Here is a 14,825-nt window from a genome sequence, read left to right as displayed (position 1 = left end):
CATGCTCAAATATCTGTGTTTATCAAATAGTTTTTAGGGTGGGAGGGTTACACTGCTTTGATATTCACAGATTCACAGATGGAGCTTCAAGCACTGATTATAGTTATCACCACAGCTTTAGATCTCATACATTTTAAAAAGCCATTTTGTTCTCTTGCGTATTTTTTGTTCCCTGGTCTATGTAATTCCTGATGTTTATGCCTCCATCAATCTAAACCGCTATTATAGTGAATTAGAGGACCTACTAAAAATGTTTTTAGTCCAGTTTTTTGTTTGATGAAATAAAAAAATGTGTCTTGCTACTTGTCTATGTGCAAGTCGCAGCCAGTGTTAAGTTAAGCTATTATGGCTAATAAAGGAATAGAATTTGATGAAAAGATCGATACCTTACCCTTATATGTCCGGTAGATATGTAGCTACAGCTAGGAGATTGTTAGCTTAGCTTAGCATATAGACTAGAAAGGAGGAAACAACTAGCCTGGCTCTGGCACTGTAAAATCACAACACATGAGAGATAACATGTTAACGGGTGAGCTTTATTGGTGCTGGCAAGTGAATTGTGTCACCTTTGCACAGAGCCAGGGCAGCCGTGCCCTCCTGTTTTCCAGTTTTTAAGCTAGGCTAAGATAACCGGTTGCTGGCTGTAGCTTCATATTTAACAGACAAACAAGTTGTATCGATCTTCTCCCCAAGAGGAAAAGTTATATTTCCCAAATGTGGAACTATTCCTTTAAAGTGAGACAAAGTGGCCACAGGGCAGTCACATCAGTAACAACAATGGCAGGAAATAAAGCAAAACATGACCTATAGAAAATAAAAATGAATGATTGTCTGTTGTTTGTCATCTGCTGGCTGTACTAACTTTACTGACGAGCTTTACTGACTCTGGTTAGTTCATCATCAGACTCAACGTTGTTTCAGAGCTGACAGCTCATACAGATGAGTGACAAGTGTTGGGAGAGTGAACTTGTTCAGCTGAGTGTCATGGCATTAGAGGACGGCATTAACAGCAGGCTGTTGACATGAGGCAAACAGTAAAGCGATGCCTCATAAGAGTACATATCCGTATGAAGAACGTGTTTAATTGTCATGATGGGAAAATGACACTTGACAAGAGGGGGTTTAACGTGTGGGAAACAAAACAGACGTAGTAGGAAGCAGCAGACGTTTGCGCTCATCCTAAATTCACAAGCAACTGTGCAAATATGCCTTCTGGGTGCCGGTTGTTACTCTGTTCTGATGTAGACAATGGTAACCATAGTAAAAGTATCTACATTCATTCAAACGGCATTCAAATGAGTATCACGCACAAAGCAAATGAATTAACCGCCCAATCCTTGCACCACTCTGAGGAAATCTTTAAAGGTCTGATGAGTTAGGAGGGAAAGTGAGACTAAAAGTTTAGTTGCAGTGCAGGAATAGCATTACTGTTTGCAGCCGTCTTGTTGTGCATGAATATAATCACACAATTTCAGGGTTGAATGCACACAGAATATCTGAGCATCTTCATTGTTTTGCACTTTTCCTGTAAAATTCACAAACGTTATTTGTCAGTGATCCAACAGATGGAAATTGGTTTGGCCACTTCTTTGTTCTCTTACATTTTACTGAGCGGCTGATGAGCTGTTTTGTATTTTAGCTGTCACAGTTTTGTCTCCACACACCCACTCGTGCGTGCAACTCAGAGAGGTGAATCTGAATACCAAAAATACTGAGCAGCACCTAATTTTCAGTCGGGCCATGGCAGCCTCTTCCTCTCTGGAGCCCTCTGGCTCTAACCCCTCATCGCTTTCCCATTGAGACACTTCTGCCAAACCCTCCTCCCATCCCCCCTCTCTAGCACTTTGTCTCCATGGCGATGTTTGAGGTTGTTATTTTTTTTTTTTATCAAGGGAGCTGTTGCATTAGCAGAACTCTATAGAAACGGCTGTTCTTAGTATATGTAGGCGAACACAAAGTAGTATTGCAAAATGCCTGTCATATAAGATTATAAAGAGGTGACTTTGAAGCATTTACAATAATATCGGATGTCAATCTTCAGTCAAAAAATGTCATGCTGTGTTGGAGCTGACCAGATTATCCCTTCTGAAAAAAGTCATTCAAAATTGTGTCTCTGCTTTTCTCTTTCGCAGTCAGTGGTTTGGAGACTGTTATCGGCCAGTATGGGCAAACACTCGAGATCCCGTGCAACAATGGACTCATGAAAGCAGAGGATGTCCTGATGACTAAATGGAAATATGTAAGTCACAGCGGAGGTCAATAGATTCAAAATGGTTGATGTCCGTCTGACACCCACTTATCACGTCTGAACCACGCCCAGTCTGAGTGCACATGCAGTGCATTAGGCCACGCGTCTGTCCCTCCATATAACAGTGGAAGAATAGAGGGGCGTTGAACAAAACACGGTTTGATTTTTATTGAAGTGGAAGCCAATGCTATATGTGGCAGACATGTAACAAGTGCACTCTGCTTTTCTCTTCAGGACAAAGGAGAGGGACTTCCGGGAGACCTGCTGGTCAAGAACAAAAACCAAGATGTCTCAATCATCACCACTGATGAATACAAGGGCCGTGTTAGCATGTCTGCAAACTACAGCCTGCTGCTTTCTGCAGCCAAGCTGACTGACCAGCGCATGTTCACCTGCATGGTGGTGAATGGCGTTGACATCTCAGAATATCTAGTTAATGTGGTGATCTACAGTGAGTACAAGTTGGCATACGTCTAAAATAACTGGTTAAAATGCTATAATGACTGACATGCTTCACACAAATCACCCACATTAACACCCTATTCATTAACTTTTTTATTTAACGCGTTGCAGAGACACCGGAAGTCGTGGAGATTTCTGAACGTGCGGATGAACTAGAGATTGGCAAACTTACTAAGGTGGGTTTTGAACGATAAACATTGCTTATACCTACATTATTTTAAGCAGTAAACCATCAGGGGAAAACCTTCACTCGAGCTGAGGTATCTTGAGGCATAGCAGAGACCATGTTACTACAGTAATGAGTTCTTTGAAGTGATTCTCATGAATTAGTAAAGAGCAGAATCCCCCCTACTGCAATTAAAATACCCACAGGATCTGAGGGGCTTTAGAAATGCTTTGGGCATTTCATGGTCCATTGCGTAGAAAACGACTTAGTCCTCAAATGCCGGAAAGGCGCTGGAAAAGCTCATTTGCTCAGATGTTGGGTCATGTAAAAAGATGCAGATTTATTTGAAATTCATTTAATGGTGATTGCTTTTCAATATTTGTGTCTTCGAGTGCAGGTCTTTGCTATGTTTTAAAGTTGTTGTTTTTTTTTTTCTACAGCTCGGAACATGTATTGCAAACGAAGCCAATCCAGCTGCAAATATCACATGGAGGAAGAACAACAAACCCCTGGTGGCAGATGGGAAAGGTGTGTATTCTTCATTCAGTTGGATGATTATAAATGGCATCAAAAGAGCTCTTTTAAATTCTGACATTAGTAAATATTACTTACTCAGATGTATTTATTGTTTCTCACTGGCACTGTACCGTATCCTCGCCAACAGTGTGAATACAGTGTTTCTTCCTTGTCAGGGTTTTCAGACAGAGTTGTTTGTTTTCTGTCTAGGGATTTCCATTCAAGCCTCGGTGATGGTGGACCCTGTTACTGGCCTTTCAACCACTTCCTCCGTACTGGAGTACTCGGCCGAGAAGGAAGACACGGACGCCGAGTTCACGTGCAGCGTTCAGCCCGCTGTGGGCACAGAGCTGGTGTCCGTTTCAGCGACCTTCAGTATCACCTGTGAGTCACCGAACCCCCGCTTACAACCTTCACTGGAAACACTTGCTAATAGACACCAGCTGCTGTTGTCAGATTCACTTCTGCACATAAAATAATGATGTTATTTTCAGTTGCATCATCAACACAGACTATGAAAAGTTAATACTCTGTCCTCTCAAAATGAATATTTCTCTACTTCACAGGATTCCAAAAACCTGCTCATAGACTTATGTTTTTTTTATGTAAAGTTAGTCATGTCCCAAAAAGCAAGTGGGTAGTTAACTTTTAGCATAAAGACTGAAAATGAGGAAACAACTAGCATAGCATGGTCCATAGATAAAACTTGTTTTTACACATTAAATGAGATATAATTAGTTAATTATTCAACTTTAGGGGCGCCGGGATGTGGATTGTTTACCTTTTCACAGAGCCAGGCTGGATGTTTTCCCCTGTTTGTGATCTATATACTAAGCTGACTATCTCCTGCAGTATATTCATATTTAATGGGCAGATATGAGAGTGACACATGCATCTCATGATTGTCTATTACCATGGGTATTTTGGTAAAGATCCAAATCATGATACAGGATAAAAATTTCTAAACATTTTCTATTCTGCAAGTGGGTTCTGAATGAAAGCTTTCCAATTTTGCTGAAACAAAAATAAAAAGCAAAGGGTTTCTCCACTTATAGAAAATGACTCACAACCGTTTTATACAAGGTTGATCTGTTTAAGAATTTTCTTGGTAGTATCTGTGCTTTTATTCCCCTGTGGTCATCATACATATATATATATATATATATATATATATATATATATATATATGCTATTTAATTGATGTCAAGTTTTTCAACATCACACAATGTCTCGCTGGGCTTTTCAGGACTACATCAGCAGCAGCTCCTCAACAAAGACCAAGAAAAACTATTTAAAAAAACCTCAGCTGTAGCCAGTGGAGACATGCTGCCGCCTGTGTTATTTTTCAGACTATATTAACACTTTTTTATGTCATTCTTTTGCTTCCAGCCAAGAAAGACAACAGTAACGGCACCTTTCATGGTGACAGATGAAAAATGAGGTTGCACAGTAGTCGGAATAATACCGAAAGCAGCATTAAATATTGAAGTTACCTGCTCAATGTGGCCTTTATATTCAAACTTATCAGTGCCGGAACACTTTCTCACAAGAAATGTGAAGAGTTTTGCCTCTGCTGGAGCAGAATCATTGAGCTTTGAAAGGATTGTTTGGTCTAGTGACTCAGAATATGACTGCAATTCAACCATCTCCTCAGCTGCATTTGGAAGTTGGTCACAGTCAATACTGAGGCACAAAGTTACAGCTCTCTGTCGTGTGCTGACACAGTCGGTCTCTGAAGTCAGCTGTTGAGGGCACACGCTCCACTAAATAGGCCCTCCACACTCACATGCGTCCCCTCTCTGTCTTTCTATCTATTCTATCTTTATTCTGCTCAGACTCCACAGAGAACATCGTCCTTCAGGTCACTGCTATGGAACCTCTGGTGGAAGGACACAATGTGACTCTGAAGTGTGTGGCAGATGGTAACCCAGCTCCTACCGCCTTTAACTTCCACCTTAAGGTACACATGCTCTGCAGTATCTCATCGAGACGCTCGGAAATGTCTCGCATTCATTGTGTTGTTTTTCTTCAATAAGGCTAATCACCCGCCATTGTATGTCTTTGTAGGGAAAGATGGTGAAAGTGGAAAACACAGATTCTTACACCATCACCAATGTCTCACGTGACACCACTGGAGAATACAAATGCTCTCTTATTGACGACCTAACAATGGAAGCATCTAAGGAAATCGTAGTCAACTGTAAGAGACCGAAACATGTTGTATTTCTAGCAATTACTGCAATTTGGCCACACAACAGCATCATTGCCAGCATCATTTCCTTTTCTTCCCGTAATCTTCTTTATTTCTATTTGTATTGCTAGAGGAAAGAAAGTCATAATGTCTCTTTTTTTGCCTGCCTACCTGTCTTGCTTTGTGGAGAGAAGTGTTTGTGTCAACGGCACTGCCTCTAATAAGCTGCATCTGCCGAGCAGTGAGCCAAGAGCAGGGTTGTCTGTTTAATGACAGGAATGTTTCGACCCTTGTCAGGCCTCTGAACCATCTATTCACTATCCTCTCTTCTCTTGTTAGACCTAGACATATATTTAAGCCCCTCTGGAAATGTCGTCATGAGTGCCCGTGAGGTTTTGGATCTCACTCTCAAGATTAATGCCTCCGGAGACTCAAAGGTCTCCTGGACAAAGGTAAAAGCAATCTTTTATACAACAAAGCCTGAGTCAATGAAGAAAAGTTTGTGGTTGTTATTTATTGTGCATTCTTTTCATTTAATTCAGGACAATGTTAAACTGGACAAAAAGCCCATGTTTACCAAGCTGACGTACGCTGACTCTGGCCACTATGAGTGTGAGGTGACGATGGGGCTCCTCAGCCGACATGCTTCTCTTGAGCTGGCTGTGGAAGGTAAGGGTTTAAAGGAAACTCAGAGGTTGGATATAAGATTATTCCCTTTGTTGCTGAGAGTTAGTTTAGAGAAGATGTATCCCATCCTCATGTCTCTACGGTAAATATCAAACTACAGCTAGCAGCAGGTTATATTATTTTAGCTTGAATACTGGAAACATGGGGGGAAAGCTAGCCGGGCTCTGGGCTCAGGTAGCAAAAACCCTAAAGTTCACAAAATAACATTTGTTTGTTTATTTTGGACAGAAAATTTCATTTTTACAATTCGGGTTTTGTATGGATTACACAAGAGACAGCCTGTTAATTAGTGAGCTGTAGGCAGAGCCAGGCTAGCAGTTTCCCCTTGTTTCCAGTATTTATGCTAAGCTACGCTAACTGGCTGCTTGCTATAGCTTCATACTTGCCTTACAGACACGAGAGTAGTATCGATAATCTTATCCAAGAAAGCGAAAAGGCGTATTTCCCAAAATGTCAAACTATTCCTTCAAGTGAAGACTTTCCACGGACAATTCTGTGTGTGTGCGTGAATGACATGCAACCATTCACGCTGCACATGCACTCATTCAGATGTATTTGAAGAGTTACTTCCTGTTGCAGGTGCTCCTGTTGTCAGACATCTGATCAAGCAGCGCGGTGAAGACGGGAGGCATGAAGTCCTGATTTGTGAAGTCGAAGGCTTTCCAAAGCCAGCTGTTTCCTGGAGCATCAACGGCACCTTGGTATGCTCACATTATTATCATATTGGTATATTACAGCATTAGCCTTTATCATAACGATGAAAACTCAAACCTAGGTTTCACAAGATTCTGTGCGATTCTCAATACAGTTGCTTTCAGGACTTTGTAGATCAATAGATACAGTTAACAAAATCGTATTTGGTGTAAGGCTACAAACCATTCAATGCACTTGATGGTACTCAAGGTCTCCAGGTACTTGATATTTTCTACCAGTTTTAGGATCTGATGTTTCAGGAGCTGTGAATGAAGGTATCCATGTTAGGTGTAAAATGCCACTGAAAATAGTCCATACCTTATTTCCCCATCCATACAAAGACATATAGTTTTACAAGAAAAGTTTAAAGTTATAATCCATTCCAAAAGACTTCAGTCCTGCGTTCCGTGGTCACCGTACATTTGATTTAATGCCACCTCAAGCAACACCTCAACCTTGAGCAGCTACTTTGTCAGAAATACTGAAGCTGGATGGCATGCTGCATCGTTTCCTGTGAATTCATTGTGTGTAGATAGGCAGTTTTGATTAAGCGTGGGAATGGAGGACTCTGCCACTATCAATGAAAACAACTACTTAGAGGTACATTAGTGAATATAAATACATTAAAGGGCTATTGCTGAAAAAAGAGATAGAAATGCTTACAATAAATAACATCAAAACGGGTTTGTTTTCATTCAAATCTCATGGATTATAACTAAATTCTGTATTATCTAACTTGTTGACACACTATAGCAAAAATGGCAAAAGCCTGCACTGTGCTTTAAGATATTACAAAACCTGTAAAATGTCAGAAAATGCTTACTTTCAATAACTGCACCTCAGAATTTATTGTCAGTGTCATCTCGTCTAGTTGCCTAACAAACCAATTTCTCAATTCCTGATGTTGGAGAAAGAGTTTCCCCCATGAGCTTGTTAACTTGTGTTTTCAGTTAGATTTAACGATTTATTGATTATAAAAACAAGATGGATATCAGCTTTAACAAATGACCACACATTCCAGTTATTCTTCAGGTTCGTCTCCTGACTGCCTACAATCACACTTGGAATTAAGTTTTCAAGAGATACATCATTCAGCATGCTTTGAATGTTCCTCTCAGTCGTTCAGTCATTCTTCAAATGATAAATCAATACTGGTTGTTCCTGAAATCCTTAGACCGGTTTGTCTTGTAGTACAGTAACTGTCTTTAGGCAACAACATGTAAATAATGTCAATGAAGTAGCCAAGACATATTGTAGATGATTTCTATGTTTGGCAGGCTTTATTTGGATCTATATGTAATACAGTTTGTGATTATATTTAGTCAAACAACTTCTGAAAATACACTTTTTCCTTCATTGAACGCTCCAAACGGCTCCTTTAGCAGTGAAGACAAACCACTGAAATACCCATGGTTGTTTAAATATAATTGCATTGTTTTCCTCAACACAAACCTATGAATAACATCAGCAGAGATGTGAAGGTGTGACTAAACATTCGGTTTAAGCCTCCTCCCCTTGTGAAGAAGCTAAGAAATGTGTGGTTTGCCAGAGTCTTGGTCCTGAGACAGTTCATGCTTTGCTTTCGCCACTGAGTGAATACAGGTTGTGTGCACTCTTAGTATTTTCCCCAGCCTCCGCACTTATCTAGTCCAAACATTTCTAGCCAGTTGTGCTCAGTGTTTCGAAAGAGAACATTTCTTAATTTTCTCTGAGGCTCAAACACGGTATTTTGCACTGGACTGTCATGAAGACAATTGCTTTTAAATGGACTTTTGTTTCTGTGTTGTACCTGTGTGCACACTGATAGCAGAAGCACTCAATGAAGCAGTTTGAATTGCATGTGCACCTGAGGGGTGTGTAGGAGGGATTCAGTCCTTTCTGTCAGTGTCTAACCTCCAAACCTGAACCTGTGTGTCATAATTATTCAACGACAATTCATACACATTTCTACATTTCAGTCAAAGTGTATTTGTCCTCCTCTCATCCCATCATTGAAAGCCTATTCACAGAAGATAATAATGTAAGGCTTGAATACAGGCTCAGTTATGGGTATTTGCAAAACTCTTGTACTGTATATGTAGAAGACGTGAAAAGGGTGTTGGCAGTTTGTCTTTGTGTCTGAGGTTTACCTCCGAGACTCAAGTGTCTATATCCTAGAGACACACACGCTGGGTCTTTGTCATGGAAAGGCTGAGTCACATAACGAGCCAACGTCGCCCCCTAGTGGAACACAATGTACATTTCTTACATGCCGTGGCAGGTTTAGAAATGTATAAAGTCAGATATGTAAATACTAACATTTGTGTTTTTTTTCTCTTATCGTTCAGCTTGATGAGAGTCCCTTCGTCAATGGAAAGATAACACACAAGATCACTGTGGTACCTACTGCCAACCTGACTGTCTCTTGTACGGTGTCCAATGAGTTTGGTGTCGATAGCAAAACTATAAATGTGTCATCCCGTAAGTACAAAGTGGTAGTGCAGTCCTCTCGCCTCTCTCCGCTGTGTGTTCTTCCTAGACTAACTCAGTAATCTGCCTCTGTAGATGTTTTCCTTATCTGCTCACAAACTCTTTCTGTCTGCATGTCGACTTTACATAATGTTGAAATATAACTACAGTAATTTAGCAGGCTCGAGGGTGAATGCATATGATTTAGGATTCTTTTTAAATTTTATCTGTAAAATAATCTGTGGCTGACATAAACCTTTCTGATATATACTTTGTAAAATCAACCAATCAGTTTAGTAAAATCTAAAAATTCCGTCCATACCAGGGAAAGATAAGCGGTAAAATATAAGAAGAAAAACACATCAAGCATAACGTCTATCACTTCATCACTGTCTATGTTATCCATGCATGCATTTAGCACTTTGTACACACTGTTGTCCCAAAGCGTGTAGAGTTTAAATCATTCTTTGCTCGCTCATGCTTACTCATTCCTGAGCGTTTGAGACAACATTTCACTTCTCCTTTTCTCCCTTTCACTTAGTGGTGTGTACGTTGGGATGCTGGACGTAATCTGTTCCCTCTTTTGAACTACTTGCATGCTAAAGTAGAATAGAAGTAGAGTGGTACCTTTCCTGGACATCAAGCTTGTTTTCTTTTTTTCGTTTTGATTGGAAGATAATATTATTTTATATCTGATTTCAGTCATTGAGGAGGTGAGAATGGATAAACAAGGTGAGTTGTAGCGGTCTCCTTGCTTGTAAGAATCGGCGGGAGGGGGGTTAAGTAAAGACTATGGGGAAATAAAGTGTTGCTCACTGAAAGATGAAATATTTACCTTAAACATCACCTTGGACTCTACACCTGGAAAATCAATCTTTGGACTCTGTGTTGCCAATAATAAAACACAGATATGAAAGAATGAGAGGAGTGGAGCTACCAGCATCCTGATAAAATGTTAACATTGTCCGTAATCCCATTGGCTGATGAAATGAGTCACTAACTAAGAATATCTGCCACTAACATTTAACTCAATGAGTCATATCCATGTACAGTGCGGATGTGTCCATTCATCAATGCATTTATTGCACATAATGACTTTTTTCTTCCCTGTATTGGTATGCAGTCAGGCTGGAGTTTCACACTGAAATGTGTCTCCCAGGTCTCTCACGTTTCGTCTCCCAGGTCTCACATGTTTCTGTTTTGTCTTACAGACCAATCAGATGATAATGACCAAACCAAGGTGGTGGTTGGCGTTGTGGTCGGTCTCCTGGTCGCCACTGTGGTTATAGGCCTGGCATACTTGGCCTACATGAAGAAATCCAAGTAAGTAGTCAACATTGACCTTTCTACAAATCATAATCTTGTTATATAATAATGATTGTAATCGTTTTTTAAATGTGCATTATTATACATGATATGTATGATACAGATAGTTGCTTTGTGTTACACCTCTAGTGTATACTAAGTGCAGATGGAGTACACGGCAGACTATACATGTCAGCTTCATTACATCTTACTTTTGGCTCTTCCTTTAACTGAATCAATGAAAAAGAATTAACCACAGTGAATCTGGGGCTTTTTTTAGGACAGCTTGGGGTATTGGGCAGAGGGGCAGTTGCTTGTTTTACCCACTTAGTGATCAACCATGCATTTGCCAAATTAAGGGAATTAGATCTTGATTCAGCAAATGGATATACGCAGCTTCCTTAAGTGCAAGTGGATTTTAGATATTATTCTGCACATGTGTAGTCAACATACCATAAAACCATATAGTGTTTGTTTTTTATACAAATACCTGTAGAGGGAAGAGTAATCAGCATGTTGGCTAACAATGTTTTATTCTAAACAGGCAAGGAAGCTGGAAGACTGGTGAAAAGGAGGACGGGTCTTCTGAGGAGGAGAAGAAACTGGAGGAGAAAGTGGAGGAGAACAGCCAAAAAGCTGAGGTGTAAAAACAAAAACGGCAACCATCCATTGGGAATGTGAAAGGTAAAAAAAAAAAACATTTCTAAACATGTTCTGAATTAAAGATGAAGAAAGTCATTGTCTTTTTAATTAACATTCTTTTCATTCTTTTCTTTGTAGTGAAAACGTGGAACTTTTGCACATTTCTCTTCACCTCTCGTCTTTGGGGGGGGGGGGGAGGGGAACAAGTGTACATTGGGATGAAGACGATTTGGATTTGGTTTCAGGGAGAATTTTACTAAATAAAAAGCATATCCAAAACCCCCCCCCCCCCCCACCCCTACCCCCAGTTCCTCAAACCCTCACCCCTCCAATCAATCCTAAAAAAGATGAATGGATACTGTATGTGATATACATAACTTGTCTGCACTACTGATACACGTGTAAACTTGTCGACTATTAGGATTCATGTTTGTTAGAATGGAATTTGGGAAACTGATAACATGCAGATCGTTTTGGTTTCGTTAGTTGATGCAAGTAGAATTACTACTAGACCAGTTGCCTTTGCTGTAAGGATGTGTAGACCTGCATTAGTCTGACTCTTTGGCCCTTGGAGACATAGCAGGGACCGAGGGACATCACCTTCCATCGCTTCTTAGCTTCACGTCATCACAGTCAAACAACCTCTGCCTTCAACATCAGCGTAGGAAATCTGTTTATTTGTGCATTCATTTAAGTTTGTTCATTCAGGTTTGGAAAAAAAGTTGAAATGGAGATGAAATTCCTGAAAGGGCTATGGGTATATTGTTATACTCGGCATTAGTTATAGATGGTGATATGATTTACATGTTGCATTGCAGGAAGTAGGCAATGTGCCACACAGTTCTTTGGCATTACATGATTTTTTTTTTTGGTTTTGGTTTTCGATTGTATGTACCACTTTGCAAAGTAACCAGGAGAGAAAACAAAAGACACTCAGTTCATTTTTGCCTGTTTACTGTACATTCAACATAACCACTGTATAACACAAGCAGGTAGATTATTGAGAGAATGTATAGCATAACTCAACTGTACAGATTGTTTTGCATAAAGCCATCGTTTGTTTTCATGCAAGAAGAAGTCCTTGAGCCTGTAGTAGTGAAAGGAATTCTTTGTTTCAAGGCTGCAAGTGAGTTCCCACTTTGTGCTTCATCAGTGTCGAGGTACGATTGTTTATTGTGTAGCTATGGGATAATTATGTTTTGGAGCACACAGAGAGGACAAGGGGGTTGTGTCAAAGTAGTCGTCATTATATGTTTGCCTTCTTTTAAAAATCTACCTGTAAATTCTTCTGTTTGTGATGTGCACTAGGGTTCATGTTTTCATGTCAGATTTGTGTAGAATACGATGGAATACGCGCAGCTGTACATGTCACAAACTTTGGTCCTTTTTAGGAGCATTTACTAAATTTTAAAATTGTATCAAGACCAGGATGTAATCGTGAAGTTTGTGAATTTAATTTTCTTTTTGCTATTTATATTGTACAAGATGAAATTTTCCTGGTAGGCAAATTCAATAGTTGTCACATAATTCATAATTCGTTGTTAAATTACTTGCAGACTTTACACAAATGTAATGAAGTTGTGAGTCATCGGTAGGTTGCCCAGCGTCTGGTTGAATAATAGATTCAGCATGTGATCATATCAGACCTCCAAGCTGCTGTTTGTTGCCTACCTTGTGTAAAACCATCAAATTGGAAGAATGACCAAAGAAAGTGAACATTGCCATGCAAGTATTGTAAATACCTGATGTTTGTTTTTGTACTTTTGTTTAAAATAAAGTGTACATTTGGAAAAGTTATGTCCACTGAATATTAATTATGTTGTTACACTTTTCACATTTTTCCTCTTTCGAAATAAAGAGCAACACAAAATGTTTTTCACTTGTATAAATGCAACACGAATGTGAAGATGATGGAGACCGACTGTATGGTGACTGTACATATCAGAGCAGTAAAAGAGTTGCAAGTATGCAGAAATAGTCATGTATTCTGCAGGATTAGATTATTCTGTTCATAATCCTCCCCTATTGACTATTAAAATCAATCTTTGGAATTTGCCGGAAATGTTTCTGCATCAGAAGTACAACAATACAAAACAAAAGATTGAGGATTTTAGAAGGTTGTGTTTTGATTCGTCTGCGGTAGAAGATGTTTCACCAATAGGGCGACATATCCTTCTGTCATGAAGGATTATGACAAATCTATGGGCACAAAACTGATCAGGATTTTGGATTTGATTCAAGATTTATTTCAGAACTGATATGGGATGAGTATAACCACAACATATTGTTTGACTACTATATCAGGATAGCTGTCACATTTAAGGGAAGGTAGTGTGTCAGGACACAGTAACCTAAATTGCCCTTGTGACAACAAAAAAGTTGAAAACAACTAGATGGATGGATAAGTAAGATGTAGGTAAACCACCTTTGATCACATCAGATTAAAAAGCATTTAAACCTCTTCACCATTAGCAAGTAGTGGAAAGTACATTTACTCATGTACTGTGTATAAGCACAATTTTTAAGTATTTGAACATCCTTTCCATTTATTTTGCTACTTTTACCCCTCTACTCCACATTTCAGGCAGTATTGTACTTTTTACTCCACTACATTTGTTTCACATCTTTAATTAGTAGTAACTCATGGCTCTACTTAAGATTTCATACACAAATGATATGATCAACATATAAAATATAATTATGTTTCACAGAGTAAACTACCCAACAAGCAGGTGCAACATTAAAATGCTGCTTTCTTGTGCACCAATAGTAATATTAATCCACTAATATTATGTATATAATAACTTAATAAGCCTATGTACAAATAAAACTATAATTCTGTTGTTATGTTTATACTTTTTGATCATTTTAGTATATTTTGCTGTTACTGCTTGTGTACTTTTACTTAAGTAACATTTTCAATGCAGTGTTTTTCTTATTATGTGGTATCGCTACTTTCACTTAAATAACATATATTATTCCAGCAATGCCATGCAATAACATCTTTGGACTCTATTTTGACTCAGTCCTGTTGTCTCTGCAGTGGATTTAATATTATGTCACAGTGGGCAACATCATGGAAACCATTAAATTCACTGACTGAAGCGGAAAAGGAAGGAGTCAGGAAGTTTGATCTGAGAGATTCTGCATTGTGAGGCCTACAAAGACAAGGACACACCGATTTGATTAAAACTACTTCAACTGGAAACATAAATATACTTTTTCACAAAATCTTAAAACACATTATTTGTTCGATCACATGAAATGCATGGTCATTTACAGATCATGTCTCCAGCGGGTGCAGTCCCCTGACTGTGGCAGTGATAGCTCTTCTCTTGATTAGTCATTACCTTTAACAAGCTTCTACTCAGCCAGTCAGTAGCTGATGCCCAATCTCCGAATCAAACGCACACTAAGAAATGTAAGCACCATGGACGTCATCATCAGATTGGTCTGCTAATACTAAA

General features: G+C 39.2%; 1 protein-coding gene across 2 annotated transcripts in view; it reads left to right on the top strand.

Moving 5' to 3' along the window:
* LOC115018171 (CD166 antigen homolog) overlaps window positions 1–13,155 on the top strand; it is a 34,345-nt gene extending 21,190 nt beyond the window's left edge. Inside the window, exons 2-16 of one of the 2 annotated variants that reach the window (XM_029447031.1) lie at window positions 2,133–2,239; window positions 2,483–2,699; window positions 2,822–2,886; window positions 3,317–3,404; window positions 3,603–3,776; window positions 5,228–5,352; window positions 5,460–5,592; window positions 5,923–6,035; window positions 6,126–6,252; window positions 6,850–6,971; window positions 9,291–9,423; window positions 10,114–10,143; window positions 10,623–10,734; window positions 11,261–11,400; window positions 11,497–13,155. In XM_029447031.1, coding sequence (XP_029302891.1) covers window positions 2,133–2,239; window positions 2,483–2,699; window positions 2,822–2,886; window positions 3,317–3,404; window positions 3,603–3,776; window positions 5,228–5,352; window positions 5,460–5,592; window positions 5,923–6,035; window positions 6,126–6,252; window positions 6,850–6,971; window positions 9,291–9,423; window positions 10,114–10,143; window positions 10,623–10,734; window positions 11,261–11,363 — 1,649 coding nt within the window. In that variant the 3' untranslated portion in view covers window positions 11,364–11,400; window positions 11,497–13,155. The remainder of the gene's footprint in view (window positions 1–2,132; window positions 2,240–2,482; window positions 2,700–2,821; window positions 2,887–3,316; window positions 3,405–3,602; window positions 3,777–5,227; window positions 5,353–5,459; window positions 5,593–5,922; window positions 6,036–6,125; window positions 6,253–6,849; window positions 6,972–9,290; window positions 9,424–10,113; window positions 10,144–10,622; window positions 10,735–11,260; window positions 11,401–11,496) is intronic. The other variant, XM_029447032.1, reaches the window with a different exon arrangement.
* The last annotated feature ends 1,670 nt before the right edge of the window (window positions 13,156–14,825 follow it).

Source organism: Cottoperca gobio, chromosome 13 (assembly GCF_900634415.1).
Source record: "Cottoperca gobio chromosome 13, fCotGob3.1, whole genome shotgun sequence".
NCBI classification, from domain to species: domain Eukaryota; kingdom Metazoa; phylum Chordata; class Actinopteri; order Perciformes; family Bovichtidae; genus Cottoperca; species Cottoperca gobio.
This window is presented reverse-complemented; position numbering and strand designations above follow the sequence as displayed.